At 46.3% G+C, this 25,456-nt stretch overlaps 1 protein-coding gene and 1 long non-coding RNA gene across 4 annotated transcripts; both read right to left on the bottom strand.

The window, feature by feature from the left end:
- Window positions 1–8,299: 8,299 nt before the first annotated feature.
- Window positions 8,300–13,005, bottom strand: LOC119174599 (uncharacterized). 2 transcript variants are annotated; one of them, XR_005110210.2, is made up of 4 exons: window positions 11,525–13,005; window positions 11,246–11,447; window positions 10,983–11,168; window positions 8,300–9,589 (listed from the first exon to the last, which is right to left on the bottom strand). It is a non-coding gene; the product is annotated as an uncharacterized LOC119174599 (long non-coding RNA). The 2 variants fall into 2 exon arrangements; XR_012894252.1 differs by having other exon boundaries at window positions 11,246–11,409; window positions 11,525–13,004.
- A 3,609-nt stretch (window positions 13,006–16,614) lies between these two features.
- LOC142803039 (endoribonuclease Dicer-like) lies at window positions 16,615–22,147 on the bottom strand. 2 transcript variants are annotated; one of them, XM_075888144.1, is made up of 3 exons: window positions 21,877–22,147; window positions 19,244–19,531; window positions 16,615–16,860 (listed from the first exon to the last, which is right to left on the bottom strand). In XM_075888144.1, the coding sequence occupies exons 1-3, from the start codon at window positions 22,024–22,026 to the stop codon at window positions 16,672–16,674; spliced, it is 627 nt and encodes a 208-aa protein (XP_075744259.1). In that variant the 5' UTR covers window positions 22,027–22,147; the 3' UTR covers window positions 16,615–16,671. The 2 variants fall into 2 exon arrangements, with proteins under 2 accessions (XP_075744259.1, XP_075744258.1); XM_075888143.1 differs by having other exon boundaries at window positions 19,244–19,546.
- Between the last annotated feature and the right edge of the window lie 3,309 nt (window positions 22,148–25,456).

Below are 25,456 nucleotides of genomic sequence, written 5' to 3' on the forward strand. Positions count from 1 at the left end.
TCATTTTTAGAACAACAGGGGCTGTACTTAACCAATTTTTCTTAGTTCACAGGCCGGAAATTCTGATAGGGTCACCTCTAAGTGTCAATGGTCACTATTTGGATGGAGATGTGTATTGAAAGACATTTAACGTACAAATAAAGAAAAACACGAACCTAGATTAAATTCTCATATTGACCTGCTTAATAAATAAAGCTATCCTCTCGATAGTAAAACCCGAGCCGTGTCGTTCAAATGCTTTTTGCTGCAGGCATTGTATGCAACGTAAGTTGCCTGGGAAATAACCGGGATTTCCACCATAGGTCCCGTGACGGGTTTAAATATTCGAGGCGTGTTGTTAACGTGTGAAGAACGCTTCTTTCCTTTTCTTCACACATAGGTCTCGTTAGCCCATGAAAGCTATATTACCGCGCAATTTTCGCGTTACTATAAGTAGTTGCATAACATAGGTATATAGTGTATAATAGTCGAACGACTCTGAGTAGAACGACTGTCATTAATCGCGGTGGCTACGATAAAAGATTTTAAAATAAAACCAGTCGCAGACAGTCTGTTGTTTTTACAGACTAGTTATTAGGTGCTTGTAATTTTTTGTGTGTGGAAGTGCGGTGATGAAGAAAAAAGTCGCAGCTTTGCCGCAAAGGCGAAGCAATGAACCTAATAGCAACAAATTGGAAGGTCACGTGCAAAATTAAAAGCAGATCAAGACGAGCCCCGCGTTTTTTTGAGCAGAAATGATGCACGGAACATACTCAGTCGTTATACTTCACTGTGTCTGAAAAGCTTTTCGATAACGGAGATTGCAATGATTGCACTGACATTTGTGCACCAGTTAACTACAACCGAATCATTCCAGGTAAAGACGGAGGCCAGCCAAGACGTACGATCCTCCCCACAGCTAGATAAGGGCGCGCGAGGGAGCGTCACTCCCCTTCTCTAAGCGGGGTAAAGTACGCGTGGGAGATCAGAGTACGTGCCGCCGCGCGATGTGGCGACGCGCGCTTATTGCACCATCTGGCTGGCAGTGCTGGAAACGAAATTCCCTCCGAGATGGCCGTCAGCAGCGGTAAGTGGTAGATATAATTAGCGTACCGTTTGAACGTTGAAGGACGTGCTCTTCGGTGGCGCAGTGGTTAACGCCTTGCACTCACGAATAACAGGATCCAAGTTCAATTCCACAGACTGGAGCCTTTTTCCGGTTTCTTTTTCTTTCTTAGATTTTTCACACACACACACACACACACACACACACACACACACACACACACACACACACATATATATATATATATATATATATATATATATATATATATATATATATATATTATAAAAAGATTTATTAAGCAGAAAGGTTGGTGCTTGGAAGGCTTGGAAGGCAATGCACCAGCCGCAATTTCCGAGCTCGAGCCGCTGCTGCACACTCGATCTGCTGCCTCTGCGCCGAAATACTTCCTCTTCTTTACAATGGCCCCACGGAGAAAAAAAAAGGAGCCATCCTGGCGACTTAGTCCTGGGCAGGCGGCGTTGAACCGTGGTATTGCTTGAGCCTCTGGACGTGTACAACCTCGCGGTCTCGACGTCGCAAGTCTGATGGTGGCGTAAGAGGCTCAATGAGGTAATTTACTGGCGAAGTTTGTTCGACAATACGATATGGCCCATCGTACTTTGGCAGAAGTTTGGAAGAGAGCCCTGGTGTGCGATGCGGCACTGACAGCCATACAAGTGAACCCCGGAAGAAAAACGGGAGTTGAGGTCTGGGCATCATGAATTGCTTTTTGCCTGTTTTGGTCATCGCAGGTAAAGCGACGAGCTAACTGGCGGCATTCTTCTGCGTGTCTGGCGGCGTCCAAGATCGGTAGGCACTCGGACGCGTCTGGTCGATAGGGCAAAATGGTGTCAATGGTGTGGGAGGGGTGACGGCCGTAGAGGAGGTAAAAAGGGGAGAAGCCTGTTGTCGCTTGCGTTGCCGTATTATAGGCGTATGTAATGAATGGGAGAACTAAGTCCCAGTTAGAGTGGTCAGGCGTCACATACATAGATAGCATGTTACCGAGAGTACGATTAAAGCGCTCGGTAGCCCCATTGGTTTGTGGGTGGTAAGCGGTACATGTGCGATGTACAATAGCACACTCAGCGAGCAATTTTTCAATGACCTCGGACAAGAAGGCGCGGCCGCGGTCACTGAGGAGTTCTTGAGGGCCTCCATGACGCAACACAAAATGACGCAGTAGGAAAGTGGCAACCTCCTGTGCTGTAGCCGTTTTAAGAGCAGCGGTCTCAGCATAGCGCGTTAGGTGGTCGATAGCAACTATTATCCACCTGTTGCCAGTCGGAGTCAATGGAAGTGGCCCATAAATATCTATTCCAACCCGTTTGAAGGGTCGGGAAGGGCATGGTAAAGGCTGCAGTTCCCCGGCGGAGGCGTGTGGTGGAGATTTTCGGCGCTGACATTCGGCACAAGAGCGGACGAAGTTGCGAACGAAGGTATACATGCCACGCCAGTAGTAGCGATGTCGAAGCCTTTCGTAGGTCTTGAAGACTCCTGCGTGGCCACATTGTGGGTCAGCGTGAAAAGAGGAACAAATCTGCGACCTCAGGGTTCGTGGAACGACGAGCAGCCACTTTCGTCCCCCTGGTGCGTAGTTGCGTCGATAGAGAAGCGTGTCACGTATCGAGAAGTGTGGAACTTGGCGCCGAAGCGTTCGCGTCTTTGGGAGTTCAGAAGTGTCGGAGAGATGATTGAGGAGAGACGCAGTCCACGGGTCATTGCGTTGTTCGATAGCAATGGTGTCAAAGTCAAGTGATGACAATGTGGAATCGCAAGCGGAGTCAGCTGTGGCATTCTGGGGCAGGGGGGAACGGGAAAGGGCGTCGGCGTCAGCATGCTTCCGTCCTGACCGATAAACCACGCGTATGTCGTAATCTTGGATTTTCAACGCCCAACGAGCGAGGCGGCCAGATGGGTCTTTTAACGTCGAAAGCCAGCACAGCGCGTGGTGGTCGGTCACGACTACAAAAGAACGACCATGTAGATATGGGCGAAACTTTCCAAGGGCCCACACAATGGCCAAGCACTCCCTTTTCTGTGACGCTGGAGTTGCTCTCAGCCTTGGTAAGTGTGCGACTAGCGTATGCCACGACGTATTTCCGATGTTCCGGTTTACGCTGTGCGAGCACAGCACCCAGGCCTACACCACTGGCGTCGGTGTGGATTTCAGTTGGAGCTTCAGGATCGAAATGGCGTAGAATGGGTGGCGTCGTAAGAAGCCGTCGCAGGGTGGTGAAAGCCTCGTCGCAGGCAGGGGACCACGATAAGAGGTCTTTACAGCTGCTGAGAAGTTGCGTGAGAGGTGATATGATAGACGCGAAGTTTCGGACGAATCGCCGGAAATACGAACACAAGCCGATGAAACTTCGAAGTTCTTTGATGGTGGCAGGTTTAGGAAACGCCGTAACAGCTCGCAATTTCTCGGGATCCGGGAGGATGCCTTCCTTGGAAACAACGTGGCCCAAAATGTTCAATTGACGCATGGCAAATCGACATTTTTTGAGGTTTAATTGCAAACCGGCGTTAGTTAAGCAAGTAAGGACGTGCTGAAGGCGACGTAAGTGTGTGTCAAAGTTAGGGGCGAAGACCACGATATCATCGAGGTAACACAAGCATATCTCTTCTTTACAATATATATATATATATATATATATATATATATATATATATATATATATATATATATATATATATATATATATATATATATATATATATATATATATGGTGAGTGATGTCGACGCCGACGCCGGTGGCAAAATCCAGCCGAGAGTGTCCATATAATTGCTTTTGCAACAATAAAAATCGAATGGGGGTGGGTCATTTTTAAGGAACAGCCGCAAAGGTAAGAAAAGGGGGTGTAGAGTGCACAATAACTATCTCTCCTGTGAGGAAACGTCAACCGATACACTCGCGAAGGAACGGGGACTGAAGGGAAAGTGAGAGTGAGGAAGAAAAATTAAGGTAAAAAAAGACATGCGAGGATAGAGAAAAAAAAAAAACGAGGTAAAAAAAAAAAGGGGTCGGGGGCATGAGTCAAGAAAGGAAGGGCAAAACTGGCATCACGCGAGGAAAAGCGCAGTGATGCTCACAGTTTTATAAACATTACACATGTACTCGACTAGTGGCTAAGGTACTCGGCTGCTGATCCGCAGGTCACGGGATCAAATCCCGGCTGTGGCGGCTGCATTGTTGTAGGCCTGTGCACTCAGATTTGGGTTCACGTTAAAAAAACCCCAGGTGGTCAAAATTTCCGGAGCCCTCCACTACGGCGTCTCTCATAAACATATGGTGGTTTAGGGACGTTAAACCCCATATCAATCAATCCTGCCATTGTCTCGTCTTCGTTCCTATAGTGCCGTTTTTCGAGCTCACTATAGTATAAGCCCCGCCGCGGTGGTCTAGTGGCTAAGAAACTCGGCTGCTGACCCGCAGGGCGCGGGTTCGAATCCCGGCTGCGGCGGCTGCATTTCCGATGGAGGCGGAAATGTTGTAGGCCCACAAATCTGTTGTTAAACCCCAAATGTTGTTAAACCCCACAAATCAATCAATTACATATGTACTCCTATATTTTTTCGGCTGCTTTTGGCACTAATGACGGAGAAGCCAACGTTCCAGGGGAACATTCGACTTGGAAAGATCGCTTAGTAGGGTCATCGCTGCAAAGTGCGACGTCAGAAAAAAGTCGAGCTTTATCGTGTGTGATAAGGGCTTAAACTTTTTCGACTGCTTTTGGCATCTAATGCGGGGAAGGCAACATTCCAGGGGAACATTTGACTTAGATAAATCGCTTAGCAGTGCCATCACTGCAAGCTGTGACGTCAGAAAAAAAGTTGAGCCTTATCGTGTGTGATAAGGGCTTAAACTTTTTCGACTGCTTTTGGCATCTAATGCGGGGAAGGCAACATTCCAGGGGAACATTTGACTTAGATAAATCGCTTAGCAGTGCCATCACTGCAAGCTGTGACGTCAGAAAAAAGTTGAGCGTTATCGTGTATGATAAGGGCCTAAACTTTTTCCACTGCTTTTGAGCTTTGCTTGTGGGAAAGCCAACGTTACAGGGGAACTTTTAAGTCGGAAAGATCGCTTAGTAGGGCCAAGCTGCAAGGTGTGACGTAAGAAAAAGTTGAGCCTTATCGTGTGTGATAAGGTCCTAAACTTTTTCGACTGCTTTTGAGCATTGATTGCAGGGAAGCTATTGTTCCAGGGGAACATTTAACAGGGGAATATTGCTTAATACGGCCATAAATGCAAGGTGTGACGTCAGACAAAGTTTAGCCTTATCGTGTGTGATAAGGTCCTAAAATTTTTCGTCTGCTTTTGAGTATTGATTGCGGGGAAGCCAACGTTACAGGGGATCTTTAAGTGGGAAAGATCGCTTAGTAGGGCCAAGGTGCAAGGTGTGAGGTCAGAAAAAGTTGAGCCTTATCATGTGTGATAAGGGCCTCAACTTTTTCGGCTGCTTTTGGGTATCCATTGCGGAAAAGCCAATGTACCAGTCAACATTTTGCTCGGAAAAAATGCATAGCGGACCCATCGCTTCGAGCACGCACTCAATTGTCATCACCATGGAGCTCGAAGAACAAATGGAACAATCTAGACTTCTCTTTGGTGCGAGAGCGCACTCAGTATGCTAAACATGTAGAATCGCGCAAAGCTACGACCACAGCATACCACAGCATTGTCCTCTGGAATGAACTAAATATTCACCATGGTGGCATGACTCTTTCGAACTTACGTCCATATGCTCAGAAGCGGAGCATCCTGTCTCCTGTACAAATACGGCTGTCTGCAGGAGGTGAGTTCATTCGAAGGGTATGATTGTTTGGTATTGTGGATGCTAACAGGTTATAAGGAAATTACTTTTAAATGCTCAAGCTTTTCTATGCTGAATCAATGACACAGCTCTTATGATCCGCCTTGGTGGCGTTGACAGTCAAAACTACGCTATTTGCTCCGAAGGCGAGCATCTTAAGCGTTAAGCAATACAACAACACTTGCAGAGCGGGAATGCATCTGAGCCACATAATGCACTTTACCACACTGTACTGCTCTGTTGGCACTGTACCACCAATATTGGGCTGCAATGCATTCAAATCATACGAATGCGTCCTATGGACGAAGAAAAAAAAATGACGTCCTCGTAGCGCCGGGTTTCAAACGTAGTCACTCAGGCTCGTAAAGTGAGGGCCTTAACCACTAAGCTAAGCACCTAAGTTTGGTATACTCGAAAGGCATCCAGACCATATATGAATGTGTACGTCTTACCAATGACGTCATTGCAGCAACAGAATTGGAACATTGCCCGTCACGCCCCAAAAGCGAGCACCTAAACTTGTGAGCTAAGCACCAAAATGCGCCAAGTGAGCGGCGCAGTTTAGAACTGTGCCGATTGCGGCTTGATGGAAACATGGTCCGACCTATTGTGCGAGGGTCATGCTCGAGGTGATGCGCTGAAGCGGCTCCTCACGAGGCACCATCTTGTCGGACTTCCACGTGTGACCCTGCACAAACATCCTACCTCCCACCGGCTACGAGGACCATCGCCGCTCTGCCCTTGCGGTCCTACTCTGCATTCTTGAGGACGTCACCATGACCAAGCAACTTTTACAAGCCGCTCGCCACGCTGCATCGTTTGCTTCTCCTTCCATCAGGTGCTTTTTTCTCCCCTTCATTTATGCCCCCTCCCATTTTATTAACTCGTTTATTTTCTCACTCTCCTCTCATATATCTTTTCTTTTGTACCTTATACTTTCCTTTTTTCTCCACTATCACTGCCCCTTCAGTCCCCGTTCCCCCGCGAGTGTATTGCTTGTGGTTTCCACGCACGAGATAGTTATCGTGAGTTCCACACACCGTTTTCTCACCTTTCCTCCACTCTTCCTGAAGAATTAACCCCCCCCCCCCCCATGTTTTCTTTCTTTTTTCTCGTTATCGCCACTTTTGCACACACGGAAATTCAACAAGCGCTTAATCACTAGCCTGTAATAACACCACCCCGTCTGCGACTGGTTTCACTTAAAATGCTTCAGTGTAGCCAACACGTAATTATAACACACATTCGGGTCGTTCTTCTCTATTATACATAATGCATATGATGCCACTAAAAAAATTCATCTAACCTAAGGTAACAACAGACCTGCTAAACGATGGCGGATAAATTGTTAGAAAAACTGGCCACCTTATTTACGAAGTGTCTCTTGGTGGTCTTCCAGGATATTGGTACGCTTCCCGTCAACATCATCTTACTCGATAAGGAAGGAGACGTAAACTACTTGAAAAATTAGACCGATCAGCTTACTGTCCCTTCTCTACCAACTATTTACAAAAAAATTAGCTAACAGAATTAAGGTGACACTAGAGTTCAATCAACCAAAGGTCGCTTCTTATAGTAATGCGAAAGTTGCGAACTAAAATAGCTTCCCCCAAGCTAACGAGAGCTATCTGTCGGGAAAAGAGAAGAAGCGTTCTTCATGACGTTATTAACACACCACTAAGATTTAAACCCGTCGCGGGACCTATGGTAGACCTATGGTACCCTATGGGACCATATGGACCTATGAACCATCGCGGGACCTATGGTACCCAATCCCATTTTTTTTCCTATTAAGCTGACGATGCATATGATGTCTGCAGTAGAAGCAGTTGGATGACATGACTCAGGCCTTACCTCTAGAGAGGATAGCTTTCTTTATCAAGCAGGTGAATATCCATATTGATTGATTTGTGGGGTTTAACGTCCCAAAACCACGATATGATTATGAGAGACGCCGTAGTGGAGGGCTCCGGAAATTTTGACCACCTGGGGTTCTTTAACGTGCACCCAAATCTGAGCACACTGGCCTACAACATTTCCGCCTCCATCGGAAATGCAGCCGCCGCAGCCGGGATTCGAACCCGCGCCCTGCGGGTCAGCAGCCGAGTACCTTAGCCACTAGACCACCGCGGCGGGGCGTGAATATCCATATAAAATATGTTTGCTCTACCTGTACAAAGTCATATCTAGCGACGCACATTTTCATCGATTGTAGTGACCATTTACACTTATATGTGAATTGATCAGAACTGCTGGTCTCTAAACTTAGAGAAAGAAATTACATTAGTACCCCCCTCCCCCCCGAACCGTGCTGAAAATATTAGAACGAAAAATACGTACCATTGTGCTTGTGCTTTTGGTTGAAACTGTAGTCAAAGTGTAGGAAAGTCGATATGCACAGGAAAGCGCCGAACATAGTGATTTACAAAGGACAGGGCTCAGAACATTTTAATTGACTTTTCAATAAATGTTCCAACGTCTATTCAAGCATTATGGTCATAAAAAGACTATCAGCTACTACAGTCAACGCAATTACTGTATAATTTAAATTACTGATTGTAACAGTGGCCTATTTGCAGCTATTAACGTGATTAACAGTACGAAAAAGTAACACGAACTGTGCAAACAGCTGACAACAATATAATTGGACAAAGGTTCACACTGCCTCACCTCGACAAAACATGGATATTGATGCAAGACGCAGCATGGCGTCTAGATGACAACAAATTTCGTAAGATTGGATGGTACCAAGAACTTGCCTTCTGTATAATTTAGATGTTACTGTCATGTTTATAGTTCACGCACAGTTCCTGTACGTTTATGTAAAAACTACACAGCACGAGTGACACAGCACTTCGAAGTGGGTGATTATGCACATACATTGAAATGGAATGATTCAGGTACAATGAATAATTCACTAGCGTGGTGTCTTGCATCACAAAGCAGCTTTATTGTGAATGTCATCAAAAGATGCCTTTGCCAAGACCAAAGTGTTTGGTGGTCAGCGTAAACGCCGAACAAGACCTAAAAAACTAATTTTTCAAAACAATTTTTCGATTTACCACTGAGTCGACAATGGGTTGTGGCCGTCATCAGGTACACCACACGTAAGAAAACAACATCGTGGAACAAACTGTAGTAAAGAGCGAGTCCAATCCATTCAGAACGCAACAAGACCAGAAATAAAGTTAACCTTCCAAATGGAATGTTAATTGTGAGCAAACAAAAGCTTGCGCGAACGTGCGTGCACGTGGTCCCACCTCCTAACTCTACGGAAGCACGAAATGTAAATAAATATGCTTATCCTCACCACCAAACATTTACAAATGACGTTGACGTGACTTTTTTTTTTCAGTTTTACTCTAAGGCGACCTTGCAACGGCTAGGTGCACCATCCTTTGACTGGGGTAATATAGGGCGACTTGCTCCTTTAGATTATCTACATCATTTCCTATACATGCTACAAAAAATACCACACAAGATTCGGAAAAGCCTTTAGCGAACGCGACTGCAGTCTTTCCGGAGAACACCTACAGACAGCGAAGACAGTGCAGGAACGTCCAACAAAGTCTTGGAAGCGTACGAAGAATTGACCGGCCAGGAGTGTCCGGTAGAACGAGCAGTCGTAGATTTTGGGGCAATATCATGGACGTTACCGATGTCAAGAGTTGGCTGGAACAATCTTCTGCGGGGCCTCACAAACGAGAACACAGGTGGAGATCCTGAAACGACACGTGAGACGAGTGTTACTATACTTAAAGTTATCTGAAAACAGTTGATCTTAACAATTATTGCGTTCGATAGAAAAAAAAGTGAAAAATAAGCCCCCCGCAGCTTATGTTGCTGTAAGTGGACTCGTCTTTTGTCAGGGCAGACATCAATAATAATAATAATAATAATAATAATAATAATAATAATAATAATAATAATAATAATAATAATAATAAAACTGGTCGACTGCATGAAACGTTCCCAAAATTGGATGCTAATATCTGGTTAACACACCGGTCTTCCTCTTCTCTCTCTCTTCACCGAAAAACAGAGTTGCCAGTTGCCATCATTTTAAGTATATTTAGGCTTATTTCTTCTCTCTAGTTGTTTGTAGAATTTTAGTCGCTTGACACGTCTCCCGAGTTTATTCGAACTTTTCCTGCGAATAGTTATCTATCTGTCAAATTCACTTACAGCAAGCTTGTAGTTCACTGATGGGGATCTCGTAGATTACTGTCGAGTTGTGCGTTGAGAGTGGCATACGTTGGGAGCACTCGCGTAGCTGGGGAAACGGCAGAATGAGGCTAGAATGTTTTAGTTTCTAACGACTTTATATATAAAGAAAGCTGGTTAGGTTAACATCACCTACATATTTTGCTCAGACTACAATATTTAGCACGTGAAGCTAATAAAGGACATCGCGCAGCTTTTTCAGACGGAACGTTCTCTGTAACAAGCATATACTTTGGCCGTTGTTTGCCTTCGTAAACATGGCTGCCTCGTTTGCACACGTACGTGATGACGCTGTGAAAATATATAGACAAAAACAAGCTACCTACAGCGTGTGCAGCTTACGAGGCAAAGTTGATAATCACGCACACAAGATCAGAGTATACGATGGCGTTCTTTTTGCTCTGTCGATGGTGCGCCCTTGTTTGCATGTATTCAGCTAAAATGTTATCTAGTGAACAAATTAGAGTTATTATTTAAGAGCTCGGAATAATAGGTTCAAGTAAGCAAGCAACAATATTCAGCAATTCTGACGTGTATGCTTATATGAACCCTCGCCACTAAGAAACAGCTGAAGGAATTACGCAAAGTGACTAAATTTGTTTTTGTTTAACAAAGTCAAGTCTTAATTCAAAATGATATTAGTAAGGCACCGTTGGAGGGTCGCAAGTGCAGTCACGACTACCCAACAAACGCCGAAAATTTTCCAATTGCCCCGTAAGCATACGAGCTTATAGTTGTTTTGAATAAACATTTATAAAAGCAGATAAGCTGTGAAATTGAACTCTATCAACACCAGGGAATGCGTGTGGATTTCAAGGCAAAGCCGAGGGTAACATCACGCGCCTCGATAGTAAAAAAATAGCGGTACGATAAGATATTCAGACTAATTACCTTTTGCAAAGGTAGCTTTAGTGTCGATGACGTCATCAGCGAAAAAGTGTGAAGGTGCCAAAAGGTTCGGCCATACGACGACTGATGCGCCAGGTAATCTCAGGAACGGATAGCCTTGGAAGCAGCCTGCAAGAGTCATCTCCATGTGCTTGTAAGGTGTAGCAATGAAGTACCACCACGAGGAAGCTGCAAGAAGACGCAGCAGCAATGTTAAGCACATGTAAAAAGAGTCGTAGTAAGAGTCATATGAATGAGGCATTTACCAACACAATTTCAAATGTAGCTGCGATGTGTCGGTTGCCTGGGTGTCGCCACTAGCGAAGCAGTGGGGAGGTGCTAAAAGGTGCAGTCATACGTCGAGTGGTGTCGCAAGTAATATCAGGAACGGATAGCTTTGGAAGCAGTCTGCAGGAGGCATCTCTGTGTGCTTGTCAGGGGTAGAAATAAAGGACCAACACGAGGAAGCTGAGAGAACATGCCACAGCGATGTTGAGCACATGTAGGCTCAAGCGTAGTAAGAGTTGTATGAACGTGACACTTACCAACACAATTTCAAGGGTAGCTGCGATGTGCCGTTTGCCAGGATCACGCCACCAGCGACGCAGAGGGAATGTGCCAAAATGTGCGGCCATACTACGACTGATGATATGAGGTTCGCAAGCGTACGCGGACCGTCTTCAGGCAAGTCGACCAAAGCCGTCGCCGCGTCCGACGAGGTGAGCGAAGTGCGTATCACAGCAATGGAAAACAGACTGTCCACACACGCTCATAAAGATAAATAGTTGACCACCACTCATATTGGTTGCAGACGGAAGCGCTGATATGCAACCTGAAGAAGTTCCGCAGCATTAAAGCTATCGAGCTAACGAGGCTATTCCGCATGCCGTTTGCTTCCTCAGAACCACATTCCATATAAAACCACACGTCACTATATCTTGTACCGCACGCGCTCAACATAATTATGGAATAGTGGTTGAGGTTGCAACGTCATTCGGAACGGGCAAATGTCCCTGACGAAATCGAAAGAGGACCGCTATCAAGCTACCCTTCCACGTGTTAGCTAACTGCGGGCTGAAGCTGAAGCTATATTCGTCGCCACACCAGCGACCCGGCCCGTCCTCTAGTATTCCGTCACGGCGAACACCCGACTCGTGGCCGCAGCCCGCCCAGAAGTGATTCGGGCTTAATTTTACGATGCAGCTAACCTTAACTTTTTTGCGTGCGTAACCAAGACGCCTGGCGCGTATACCAATTCGATATACTCATCAATTGACAGGCTTTCTAAGCTGCGTACCACCCTCGCGAGCTCGGAGACTCCCTATCTTACTTGTTGACCGATGACCAAGCACTCCTTGCAGGAGGGTGGCCCCACTAGTCTTTGGAAAGATGTCCACCATGAATCCAAGTTACTTGTCCAGTCGACGCCGATGGTTGGTAAACACGCACAACGAAAAATGAGTCTGCGGCAGGCGTGACTTGCGTTTTGTAAGTTCACTTCACCAGCTTCAATGGAGCCCAATTAGCGCTAGCTGTACGGGAACTTCGTCAACGAGCCCAGGTTCGGCGCATTCACCGAGCGTCGCACGTATTTCAGAAGCTTGCGTGGCTGGCGACAGTTGTCGTGCAGGAACACCTCGAGGGTCGAAATAAATGCCCGTGAGCATTTAATATCCACTCTTGCACATGACGAGCAACGAACAGTCTTGCTAGCAAGCGGATCACATTGTATGCGGCATTGTCCGAAGGCTTGCCAGACACGAAGTTTTTCGAAACGTTCACCCCATTTTCAATGTCCAGAAACTGAAGCCAGTTCTTCTCGAGTCCGTACACAATACGTAGGATAAGACGGGCACCTCGTAGTTAAGTACAGTCACCGTCAATGCGTGAATAAAGCATCAAAATAACAGCAAATCGACGCAGAGCTGAGCAGTAAGACACAGCAACCATCAAAGTAAAGGGAATAAAGCAAAATGGCGGTTCCAGACAGCGGAAAGACGCTCTCCTGCCACAAAAATCATGATCCCATGATGCTTCGTGCATGCGTCGATATGCCTAGAAAATTTTCTTTTTTCGCGCATTGGTCGATCTTGTCATTACGTCACTGTCGCTGTACGCCAAGACGCCGTTGTTATCACAGCGATCAGAGCGACTGGCGATGTTGAAAAGAAAATCTCAAGAAAAAAAAAAAAAGACCCGTCAGCATGCTGCGCCCGAGCATGGAATGTTCGTGAAGCTTTCCTCGTGTTCTTCGACAGCAACTGCGTATAGTTGGCGGTGTCGCCTTGGTTTTACCAACGTGTAATAGAAAAATCCACGAAAGCGTTACATTTACGCGGGATTTTAAAGATGCGCTCTGGGTGTAGCATTATATTTTCTGCACATGCGCACAGAAAGCCTACTTTCGGCTTTCGAGAAAAGGAATAGATTGTTGAATGTATCGCTGCAAGACCACCGTCAGAAATGCAATGAGCACTGATCAAGAGTGATGAGTACTGATTACGAGTTAAATTATGAGCTATTTTACGTACCACAATCCACTCATGAGGGGTGGTTGTCTCGGTGGAACAGTGGCTATATTGCTAGGCTGCTGACCGGTATGGTTCATGGTTTCGAGTCGAGGGAATTGTATCTATCTATCTATCTATCTATCTATCTATCTATCTATCTATCTATCTATCTATCTATCTATCTATCTATCTATCTATCTATCTATCTATCTATCTATCTATCTATCTATCTATCTATCTATCTATCTATCTATCTATCTATCTATCTATCTATCTATCTATCTATCTATCTATCTATCTATCTATCTATCTATCTATCTATCTATCTACCTATCTATCTATCTACCTATCTATCTATCTATCTATCTATCTATCTATCTATCTATCTATCTATCTATCTATCTATCTATCTATCTATCTATCTATCTATCTATCTATCTATCTATCTATCTACCTATCTATCTATCTATCTATCTATCTATCTATCTATCTATCTATCTATCTATCTATCTATCTATCTATCTATCTATCTATCTATCTATCTATCTATCTATCTATCTATCTGTCTATCTATCTATCTATCTATCTATCTATCTATCTATCTATCTATCTATCTATCTATCTATCTATCTATCTATCTATCTATCTATCTATCTATCTATCTATCTATCTATCTATCTGTCTGTCTGTCTGTCTGTCTGTCTGTCTGTCTGTCTGTCTGTCTGTCTGTCTGTCTGTCTGTCTGTCTGTCCGTCCGTCCGGTATGCGGGTTTAATCGCGGACGTGGTATTTAGATGGAGGCGAAATGTTAAGAGGACCATGTACTGTGAGTTAGTGCACTTCCAAGACACCAGATGGTCAAAATTTTCGGAGCCTTTCATTACGGCATACCTTGTCATCATATCGCATTTTTCGGACGTTGAACGCCAACTATCATTACTGTTAGTTGCTTTAGGGAACAATCAGTAAAGAAAGAGTAGGTACTTCTAAGTTGGTAAACTCGTGCTTGATTTCCGGCAAAGGCGGGCGCATTTCGATGGGGCTAAACGCAAGAAAATCCGTCTACTCAGATATATGTGCTCGCAAAGAACCTAACCTTCGCGGTCAGAATTAATCCATAGTGTCCCACAACCTGGTTCCTCATGCATAATCGCATCGTTGTTTTGGACAAAATAGCCTATCATTGCCTAAAACAGATGATGATCATGACACAGTAAACGGTGGTGTTTCGCACGTTGTATAAGTACAGGAGTTAATATTGGCGTAGCAATAGTCACGGCATGCTGGCACAATTATCTATTTTCTATTTTTGCACGAAAATGCTTCAAAGATATAACGCTCGTGTTGATCTCAGAATCAATTCTTGCAGTCGTGTAATTTACCAGCAGCTGAAATACGGCATGATTCTAAGGGAATTTTCTCGTTCTTGAGCACGCTAGGAGAGTTATACCTATAGGAACACGTGTTTGTAATAGTGATAATATCTAGAGTTGCACTTCCAAGAAATCACAGCATATTCACGGAGTGAATGATGATGAGTGGCGCAAAGCTTCGAAGGGTTTTATCGGCAAACCAAGAACCATCCGCTGGCCGCGTCCGTCTGTGCGTCCGTTCGTTCGTCTGTCTGCCTGTCCGTCCGTCCGTTCTTCCATCTGTCTGTATGTCCGTGCGTCCACCTGTCCACATGCTCTTCTGTATGTATGCCCGTCCATCTAGTGGACACTCCAAGTACTGCCATCTCGCATCTTTTCACCATATATTTAATATACACAAGTAACGCCCTTTCAGCGGACATTTCAAGGACCAAAACCATAGTCCCTCAATACTTTTTTCTGGTCACAAAACTTCGGGCAAAGTTTGGTATAGGGACAGAGCCTCCCGCCAGGGGGCGTTACTGCAGACAAGGAGGGTGCCAAAGTGTGCCCGCCCGTTACAAAGGGAATGGCCGCATTACCATCATCATCATCATCATCATCATCAGCGTTCATCGCGGCCGCCTAAACGGCGTTTTTGGCGTGTCAAGGAGCTTTCGTGGTGGAAGCTCGCTCTGGTGGCTTCACGGACATAGTTCCGCGGGTTTTCATATACTGTTCACCCATCGCGTATAGGCGGCGTACTCGTACCTGCGCGTAGCGGCCATAAATGTCCGGTTGCGGCAGTGTTCTATTCATTTCGATCGCGGCGAAATTGGTGTGCAGGCACGCCCTGCACGTTCATTTAGCAAAGACTGCTTGGTCATGCCTCGTTGACGCTTTTTATTTTCCTCGAGGCTGTAGCCGACCGTCGGCGGAAAAACCGCGACCAACATTGCCAGCACACAGCAGTACGCACGATGGGCGCGAATCCCGATTCTTCACCGATAAACGTACTGACGCGCGCAACTTACGCGATGATACTTTCTCCCGGCGATTTATCAATGCTTTGAAAAAAGACTTAGTTTAAACTCTTCTGAATATACAAGACCAAGTTAATTATGTTACTTTAGAATGCGGTTCCGTGCGCCGCCTACGCTCGGCGGAGGAAATACCACGTTAGAGAGAGAGAGAAAAAAAAAGATTGTAGCTTGCCCGTGCGTCGCTAAGTTCTGTCTCGGGCAGACTGCACCTACAAGACTGCGAAGTGAATATCACAACATTATTGTAACAATACGAGTGAAAACTCTGATAAGGCTCTTCCAACCGCCTCTGTGGCTAAGCAGCTGAGGTGTGTTGCTAAACATGCTTGGTGAAACGCTCGCATTCCAGGGAGTTTCCAGCGGTGGCCGCTAGGTGGCGAGCGCTTAGTTGGAGTCGCGAATAGCTATTGGGTTGTCACAAGAGATAAAGAAATATTTTAGTGAAGAGCTGGAGATGTTTGTCTGGCTTTTCGCATGGCATGCTAGTCCAGGTGCTGGGTGATGATTTGGATTTATACAATGATAAACACATAACACGTATACCCACATACTTAGTCCTGTGTATGGCTAAAAGCCCAGTTGTGGGACTCGGCATCGTTGCCTTTCTAGTGAAGCATCATCACAGCGATACTGCGACTTCTTTTTTGTTACTGAAAGAAATATTATATGCTCACAAATTAGGAATTTTCCCCTCATTTTTTCAAGAAAAGGTATACGTAAGATAGCCCGGGACTCATGAATGCCCGTTTCAATCTTGGGTCCGCTCATCATCGTTGGATCTTGAACTTTACTGCCTGTTGGCTTCGGCAGCAGTTCTCTGCAGCTCGACGTTGAACTGGGATCGCAGCAGCGGAAAGAAAGACCGCCACACGGTTGACTTGCACTGGTCCGAGTCCAAGTAGACCGCCGAGGTCAGGGCCTCAAAGACGTCTGCCAAGGGCTTTGGAGGAGCATCAATCTCGAAGCCTGGATACTCCTTAGAGCCGAGAGACGGTTACATGAAATTAGGGTACAAATAAATACATATGGACAGTTGTGTTGTTTTAGGTCCATTAGCTTCCACTCAGATGATATTTTTGTATAAATAAATTACACCTTACGACCAAGAACCCCACGTTTGCTGCGAGAAGACGTTTTGTAAGCGAAAAAAACGGCTAAAATAAGTGGATAGCAACGCCCCCCCCTCCTCCCCGCCTTACGAAGTTCACGCCGAAGTCACCACGACGTCATATATTTTGATGGCTTCTGCTAGGGCTTGGTGTTTTCTATTATCAGTAAAAGTGAGGTCTGTAGTCGCCTGAGGGAACGAGATACTTGACATGGGAGGTTTACGGGATTAGGAAACACAGGCTCTCTCTCTCTCTCTCTCTCTCTCACACACACACACACACACACACACACACACACACACACACACACACACACACACACACACACACACACACACACACACACACACACACACACACACACACACACACACACACACACACACACACACACACACACACACACACACACACACACACACACACACACACACGCACACACACACACACACACACACACACACACACACACACACACTGAAAGCCGTGACGTCATCATCTGAAATTTTAGGTGGGAATGCAATTGAAAACAATTTACTCATCTTTTAATGAATCTAAGGTGGTGGTATCCATGAAACTAATGGTTTCAGATTATATTTTAGAGTATTGATTTAGTTGAGTGTCCCTTTAAAGCACACTCGAACATTTAGCTGGACCTCGTTTGTCTCTTTGTACGCTGGTGTTTTCGCTTCTAGCTGAATTGAGTCTATGCACTTGTACGTATACCCACCTACCATCCACCACAGCACCACAATAATAGTACTTTTGTCAAAGTATCGACCCAAATGATATTTGTAGTGAAATAACAGTTCTAGAATTCAACAGACCCCACGTACCATGGGAATCGATGTTATGCGAATCATGCGGAGGGAAGGCAGTTGTGTTTTTTTTTAATAGTCGAAACGTTACGAAATTACGCTAACTCCGGAAGTTTCGACCCTCTGGGGCTTTTTAACGTGCCCCAACATTTTTATACACAAGCCTCTGCTATTACACTTATCATTCTTCCTTCGAATGCGTGTTGCATGATCTTTAATTTTTGCTTGAGTCTCTTCGTTCACGAGCGAGTTTATGCTCCATACATTGCAAGTGCTGTAGTTGGGCATGGATGTGTACTGTTCGCTTTAGAGAGAGTGGCGAATTTGGCTGTCATGATTTGCGAGTGCCTGCTGCATATACGCTAAAGCCAATACTTAGGCCCGTATTCACAAACGCTGTTCGACAAAAAAAAAAAAAGCTTACCTCAGGACAGCCTTGAAACTTTTTGCGCTACTGAAATCGTAACTCGACACAGTCCTCAAGGAACCCTAGAGGTCGAGTTTCTATAGTCGAGGAGCGTTTGTGAATACGGGCCTTAGTTTTAGGTGCCTTTTTTTGCATGAGTAGGCCGGGTTATTAGTAGTTGACCTTGGTATACACTTGCACAGACTGCAAAGGTGGGTTGTCAGCCGTGAACTCATTTTATTTCGCCAGGCTATCAAGCATTACCTTGGCCTTCAACGTATTCACTTCTTGCTCTTCACTAGTACTTTCTCGGCTTAAGACTTTAACCACATTTAGCTATTCGTCACAGTGATTGCTGCTTAATGCTGCGGGACAACAAAAAATGCCAGTACGCGCCCTTGTTTTTACAGCGCGTGGAGGCGGAAAAGTTGTAGGCCCATGTGCTCAGATTTGGGTGCACGTTAAAGAACCCCAGGTGGTCGAAATTTCCGGAGCCCTCCACTACGGCGTCTCTCATAATGATATGGTGGTTTTGGGACGTTTAACCCCACATAATAATCAATCAATCAATTGTTTTTACAGCGTGGACATCTGTCAGCGCGTGCACGGTTTCCGGTTAGATGAGGAAGTGGGAGAACAAATTTCCATCACGGTGCCCTTCTTCCCACGTCTGTCGAGTGCGATATCCAACATGCTTCCCAATAGACGAAATGAAAAAACAAAAAGAAAGCGATGCCATTGTTCTCAGAATGAATTGTGTTTGATTGCTTCTGGGAGCAACTACAGAAAGTAAACAGTTCTTGGTACGCAACACCGAGGGTCTTTGTTTGGACGCCGTTGACGTCAAAAAACTGTGTAGCCGTACCTCTGATCTTCAAGGAACGACGGATATGGTCCGACTAAATGATAGTATGGGGTGAAATTCAAGCCCCCTTCCCCCTATAGGAGATTACGGGAGCGGCGTGCACTCCCCTTCTCCCTGCTTTTCCTCATGCACACGACTACGAGCGGGCACTCGCAACTCACCCCATCGCCCAGTTTTGTGACGTATCGAACGATGTGCTCGCTGAGCTCGGAGGAACGCGACCGAAGCAGCTTGTGCATTCCGTTGCGGACCACCACGTAACCGAAGAAGCGGTTGCACTCGAGCCGCTTTCGGGTCTCGTGCAGCGCCTTCGGCGTGAGCGGATCGACGGTCCCGTACAGCTGGACGGTCAGCATCTCCTTCAGCAGGGCGTCGCCCAGGAAGTCCAAAGGCCGCATGTAGCCGGGGACGATGCGAGAGCTTTCCGGATACGATTCGTGGGTGAACGCCTGCAGCAGGAAGCCCTGCGTGGTGGGGCATATGATTCCTGTCGTAGCGAAACAACGCGAAAGAGCGGGGCAGTAAAGGCGCACAAACAACCACACGTAGCGACGTTTAACCAACTAGCCAACAAACAAGTTGACCCTTCAAGATGATGGTTCAATTAACTGGAGTCTACTAATGGGATACCAAGACTGAACCACTACTAAGTGAAACCTACACGCTTCGCGCGAATGCCGTAGAAAGATTATCAAAACTTTCTCCCGCACTCGTTAAAAAAAATTCAAAGGCGAAGCCATCTCCTTTTTCTTTTCAGTTATTGTACTTATCGCTCCCCCCCCCCCCCCAACTCATGAAAGCTTTCTGCAGCTAACGAGGTTTTCATACTGCCTCAAATATCGGAGGCATTGCTAGCTTGCTGCAACTCACCTGCTTATGCGCTGCCTCCATGATCGGCCCAGCTTTGGTGTAACGACGTCATCACGTAAAGTCATGTTATGTGGCGCAAAGTGATAGTGATATCGCGACTTTTGGCATATCTGAGACGTTATCACGCGGTGACCATTTTTGCATCACACGTGTTGATGCCAACGGTCAATTTAAGCATTTCGTAAGACATCTAAGACTTTTCCTATGTGTACTAGAACAATATACTAGTGTAGCACACTATAACTTTTTTTAAAGAAATCGTGGGCTGCCACCAGTGGTTTCACAAACGCGTCAAAGCAGAAGTTATTGTTATTAACCCAAAGCACGTTGCTAGGAAAAAAAATCACAGCATATCCATGGAGTGAATGATGATGAGTGGGGTCAAGCGTCCGCCCGTGCTTACGTGCACGCGTACCTTCGTCCATCGCTGCGCCCATCCATCCATCCGTCCGTGCATCTATCCATCCATCCGTCCGTCCTTCCGCCCATTCGTCTATCTATCTATCTATCTATCTATCTATCTATCTATCTATCTATCTATCTATCTATCTATCTATCTATCTATCTATCTATCTATCTATCTATCTATCTATCTATCTATCTATCTATCTATCTATCTATCTATCTATCTATCTATCTATCTATCTATCTATCTATCTATCTATCTATCTATCTATCTATCTATCTATCTATCTATCTATCTATCTATCTATCTATCTATCTGTCTGTCTATCTGTCTGTCTGTCTGTCTGTCTGTCTGTCTGTCTGTCTGTCTGTCTGTCTGTCTGTCTGTCTGTCTGTCTGTCTGTACGTCCATCTATCCGTCCGTCCGCCCGCGAGTCTGTCCGTCAATCTAGTACTGCAATCTCGCATCCTTTCATCATATATTCATCATATACATGTACCGCCATCCAGCGGACATTTTAAGGACTAAACGAGATGTACACCTACTACGACGACACTGGACGTATGACCCATGGCACAAAGTTTATATTCACGCCTGCTCACAGGAATTCCAAACAGTGTCATTTATACAGCATTTCAATACTTATTAATTGGAGGCGTGAATAACGTAGGAGGGGGGGGGGTAACCTTGAACTCTCCCCACCAACTCTTCTGAGGAATTTCTTGATTATTATATCTTATGCTGTCGTCTATTCCAAGAAAAGTGACCTTACTGGTTTGGAAGCAATCAGAAGTTGTTTTCGAAGATACTATGTCAAACGGCAACAAAAAGAGCACAGATTACGTGATATATAGGTGTTAAAAGAGCAAGGACACCATGGTCGAAGAAGCTGATTCTAGACTGACGGACTCATGAGTCGACTCACGTGGACACACTCAGACTCAAATAGAGCTACGAGTCTGAGTCCGAGTAGGTGCGGGTGAGTTATGTTTTGGTGACGTTCAGTCCGAGTGAGTCCGGCTGAAGAAAACTTTCGTGTGTGTTAGTCCGAGAGAGCCCGCCGGGCTCAAGAAAATTTTTGTGAGTCTGAGTGAGTCTAAAGCTAAAAATATATTTCACGAGTGAGTCTGAGTGAGTTCCACAAAATTTTCCGACTTATGCGTCCTATATTGTAGATGTGCCGGCCGTACTTGCGGGTGGTGGGGGGTGGGAAGGGGAGCAATGAGACGTGGGGGCCTTGTGAGACCGAAAGCGCCGAACGTTATCTGAACGCGCCGTGGGGCGGAGTGTCTGCACACCTAAATCACTCTTCTCGACACCTCTGGCTCCACCCTTCGCTCTAATCTTCCTCACATCGAGCTCATACAACATGGCAGCGTGAAAGATTGAACAACGGACATGGAGAGGACAAGCAAACTGTCCTGTCTCTGTGCGTCTCTCACTTTTGCCTTCCGCGTTCACCACAATGAATGCACCTCGCATTGTGCCAGCTGTATAGCACTCGTTTCTTCGCCTCACCTTGTTGCGAAAGGTGTAGCGTAGGACGTTCTCGACGTGGGCGTAAGGCATCGCCGCCTGCTGCAGCTTCGGGTCCTGGGGATCCCACTGATCGCGGGGAACAGGCAACGTCCACTCGTAAAAGCCAGGAGAGACACTGCTTGTCGACATGGCTGCTTGCGGTTAGAACACGGTGTCCCAGAAATACGTCGGCACTCTGTGCGAACGCGCACGCCCAAGTATACCTTGAATATGTGGCGTATACCAAACGAGGTGTTTTTTTTTAACTTCCTTGCGCATACCCCCGCCGGGGGATTGGCCGAATTTCGAACAAAGGTGATAATGATGATGACAACCTTTCGTTCATACCCTTCCTTGTGGCGCCGCGCCATTGTTGTTGCTGTTTTCGGAGAGAATAGCACAATCCACCACAAAATTGTCGGCCGCATAATGTGCGTCCGTAGAATTTGTGAAAAAAAAAGAAAGGGGGAATGGTATGCAAAAAAGATGGTTTATATAAAAGCAAAATTATTTTGGGTAGTTTTTTAAATGAAATGCTCATTGAACTAATACTATTAGCTTGCTGGAGGATCACACATTCTTGGCTTCTATCTAACCTAGGGTATAAACAAGAGGCCACATGTGCTTGAAGTTCCGACTTTACGCAAGGTATTGACTACCCCACAAATCCCAATATTTGTGAAGTACGACAGCACATAATGCACCATTATTCGTCTTTCTGCAGATAAGCGATGTACTCGCTACGCCTCTATCACGCATTATGCGCACTTCGTTGATCCTGCATGTGGCCGATGGCAATGAAGAGTTATGGCGGAGCACATTGCAGTGTGTGCGGGAAGCATGAAAATTCGGCCGATCGCACGTACCCTGGCAATCGACGTTATGCGAAAAATGCGGAGGGAAGGTGACCGTATTGTATTTTTCTTGAGCGACACATTATGAAATTACGCTAAATAAGTGTATTATGAAGTCTTGGTTTGGAAGACCTTTATTAGGCCCGAAGAACCGGCAGCCGACAGCTGAGATGAACGGACCAAGATGATGATGCTACGTGACAACGATGAGGATGCATCAGCAACACATGATAATGATGATAATGTACAGATGAAGAGGATTGGTATACTAAATGCCCACACTAATTCCCCCCACGTGAAAGCGGCCAGCCTGGCCGCGGCAAATCAAGGGGACAAAGAACGTCGCATGAAGGGCTTCATACGGGAGACATGGACGACCTCAGTAGTTCGATAACGGCGATCAGCTGGGGCTACAAGTGGCGTCACACGATAATTCACTGGTGAAGTTTCTTCAAGAACTGTGTACGGCCCAATAAACCGTGGCTGGAATTTGTCGCACAAACCAGGTGTGCGAATAGGCGTCAAAAGAAGCCCTTCGTCTCCAGGTTGAAAGGATACAGCACGATGGGATTCATCATAAACCAGCTTTCTGTCTTGCTGTCGGGCTTCAGTGTTTATACGAGCACGTTGGCGGCTCTCTGCGAGCCGTAAAACGTATTCCTCTGAAGAGGATGGAGATGAATCCTCATGGCAAGTAAAGAAAGAGACGTCCAGGAGAGAAGTAGGGGAGCGTTCATAAACTAGGTAAAATGGTGAGTAGCCGGTTGTCCGCTGAATAGCCGTATTGTAGGCGAAAGTGACGAATGGTAGAACTACATCCTAGTTCTTGTGGTCCGGTTGAATGTAGGCGGCGATCATGTCAGAAAGAGTGCGGTGGAATCGCTCAGTGAGGCCGTTAGTTTGGGGATGATAACTAGAGGCAGTCTTGTGAGTTGTGCCAGAAGCGCGAAGAAGTTCGTTCACTAGTTGTGAAAGGAAGGCCCTTCCACGGTCACTGAGCAATACACGTGGAGCACCATGACGCAGTATAATGGCTCGGAGGATGAAATCGGCAATTTCAGAAGCTGAACCGGTAGTGACGGAGGCCGTCTCGGCGTAGTGCGTCAAATGGTCAACGGCTGTTACTATCCATCGGTTTCCAGCAGCACTGACTGGAAGGGGGCCATAAAGATCGATGCCTACAACTTCGAATGGAGTGGCTGGGCACGGAAGTGGCTGTAGTGTACCGGCTGGAGCAGATGTGGGTAGTTTTCTAGATTGACAGGTAGTGCAGGACCCAACGTACCGAGCTACACTAGTGGTAATACCTGGCCAATAAAACCGACTTCGAAGGCGATCGTAGGTTTTGTGGTAACCAAGGTGACCTGCCGTCGGATGGTCATGAAGTGCTCTGAGGACTTCGGACCGAAGTGATCGGGGTAGAACGGGAACCCAGCGCTGACCGTCAGGATGGTAAATTTTGCGGTACAGCACCGAGTTGTCCAGCTTAAACTGCGAGAGTTGGCGACGGAGCCTCGCATTAGGTGGACGGGAACTGCCAGTGAGGTAGCCTATAATACGTCGACAGTAGGGGTCAGCCAGCTGTTGAGAAGAAAAATCGTGCGGGTCGTCCGAAGGCAGCTGGTCCATAGAGGCGAGAGAGGAAACCGCCGTAGACGTGGTCTCCGAGGGCGTGTTGTGCAAAGTGATTGCGGAAACGCTGAGGGGAGCCGCTGGTAGTGGGCAGCGAGAGAGAGCATCGGCATCGCTATGCTTTCTGCCACACTTGTATACGATGTCAAAATCATACTCTTGTAGGCGTAGAATCCAGCGGCCGAGGAGTCCCGACAAGTTCTTGAGTGTCGAAAGCCAACATAAAGCATGGTGGTCGGTCACGATGGTGAAATGGCGGCCATGAAGATAGGGACGAAATTTCTGCACTGACCAAACGATGGCGAGGCACTCCTTCTCGGTGATCGTGTAGTTCCTCTCGGCTGCGGAGAGGACGCGGCTGGCGTACGCAACGACTCGCTCTCGTGAAGAGTTGTGGCGCTGGAGGAGCACGGCTCCTAAACCGTGGCCGCTAGCGTCTGTATGGAGGAAGGTCGGTGCACCATCGTGAAAGTGAGAAAGTACAGGATCGGTCGTGAGGGCACTCTTCAATTTGTCGAAAGCCGATTCACATTCCTGAGACCACTGAAAGGGCGTACCAGAAGCAAGTAGCTTATGTAGTGGTGCGGCTATGGAGGCAAAGTTTTGTATGAATCGCCGAAAGTAAGAGGCGAGACCAAGGAAACTTTGCAAATCTTTCGGCTTGTCAGGGCGAGGGAAGCGAAGCACCGCAGCAGTTTTCTCGGGGTCTGGACGAATTCCGTCCTTGCTCACAACATGACCGAGGACCTTGATAGATCTGCTGGCGAAATGGCACTTCTTGGTGTTAATTTGAAGACCAGCGCCCGCAAGGCAAGTCAGGACCTCGTCCAAGCGTTGCAGATGTTGAGGAAACGTCGATGAAAATACAACAATGTCATCGAGGTAACATAGGCAAGTCTTCCATTTCAGGCCACGCAGTACGGTGTCAATCAAGCGCTCAAAAGTTGCGGGCGCATTGCATAGACCAAACGGCATAACATTGAATTCGTATAGGCCATCCGGGGTTGCAAACGCAGTTTTTTCTTTGTCCTCTTCGTGCATGGGGATTTGCCAATAGCCGGAACGCAAGTCGAGGCTTGAAAAGAATTCAGCAC

This window comes from Rhipicephalus microplus, chromosome 3 (assembly GCF_043290135.1).
Source record: "Rhipicephalus microplus isolate Deutch F79 chromosome 3, USDA_Rmic, whole genome shotgun sequence".
NCBI classification, from domain to species: Eukaryota; Metazoa; Arthropoda; class Arachnida; order Ixodida; family Ixodidae; genus Rhipicephalus; species Rhipicephalus microplus.

What these genes read in the sequence shown, in the direction of transcription:
- LOC142803039 (XM_075888143.1), bottom strand. Translation starts at nt 22,026, where the DNA reads ATGTCGACAAGCAGTGTCTCTCCTGGCTTTTACGAGTGGACGTTGCCT. An exon ending in GCTACACCTTTCGCAACAAG is followed by an intron (nt 19,547 to 21,876) that starts GTGAGGCGAAGA and finishes CCCACCACGCAG; the next exon opens with GGCTTCCTGCTGCAGGCGTT. An exon ending in TCACAAAACTGGGCGATGGG is followed by an intron (nt 16,861 to 19,243) that starts GTGAGTTGCGAG and finishes CTCGGCTCTAAG; the next exon opens with GAGTATCCAGGCTTCGAGAT.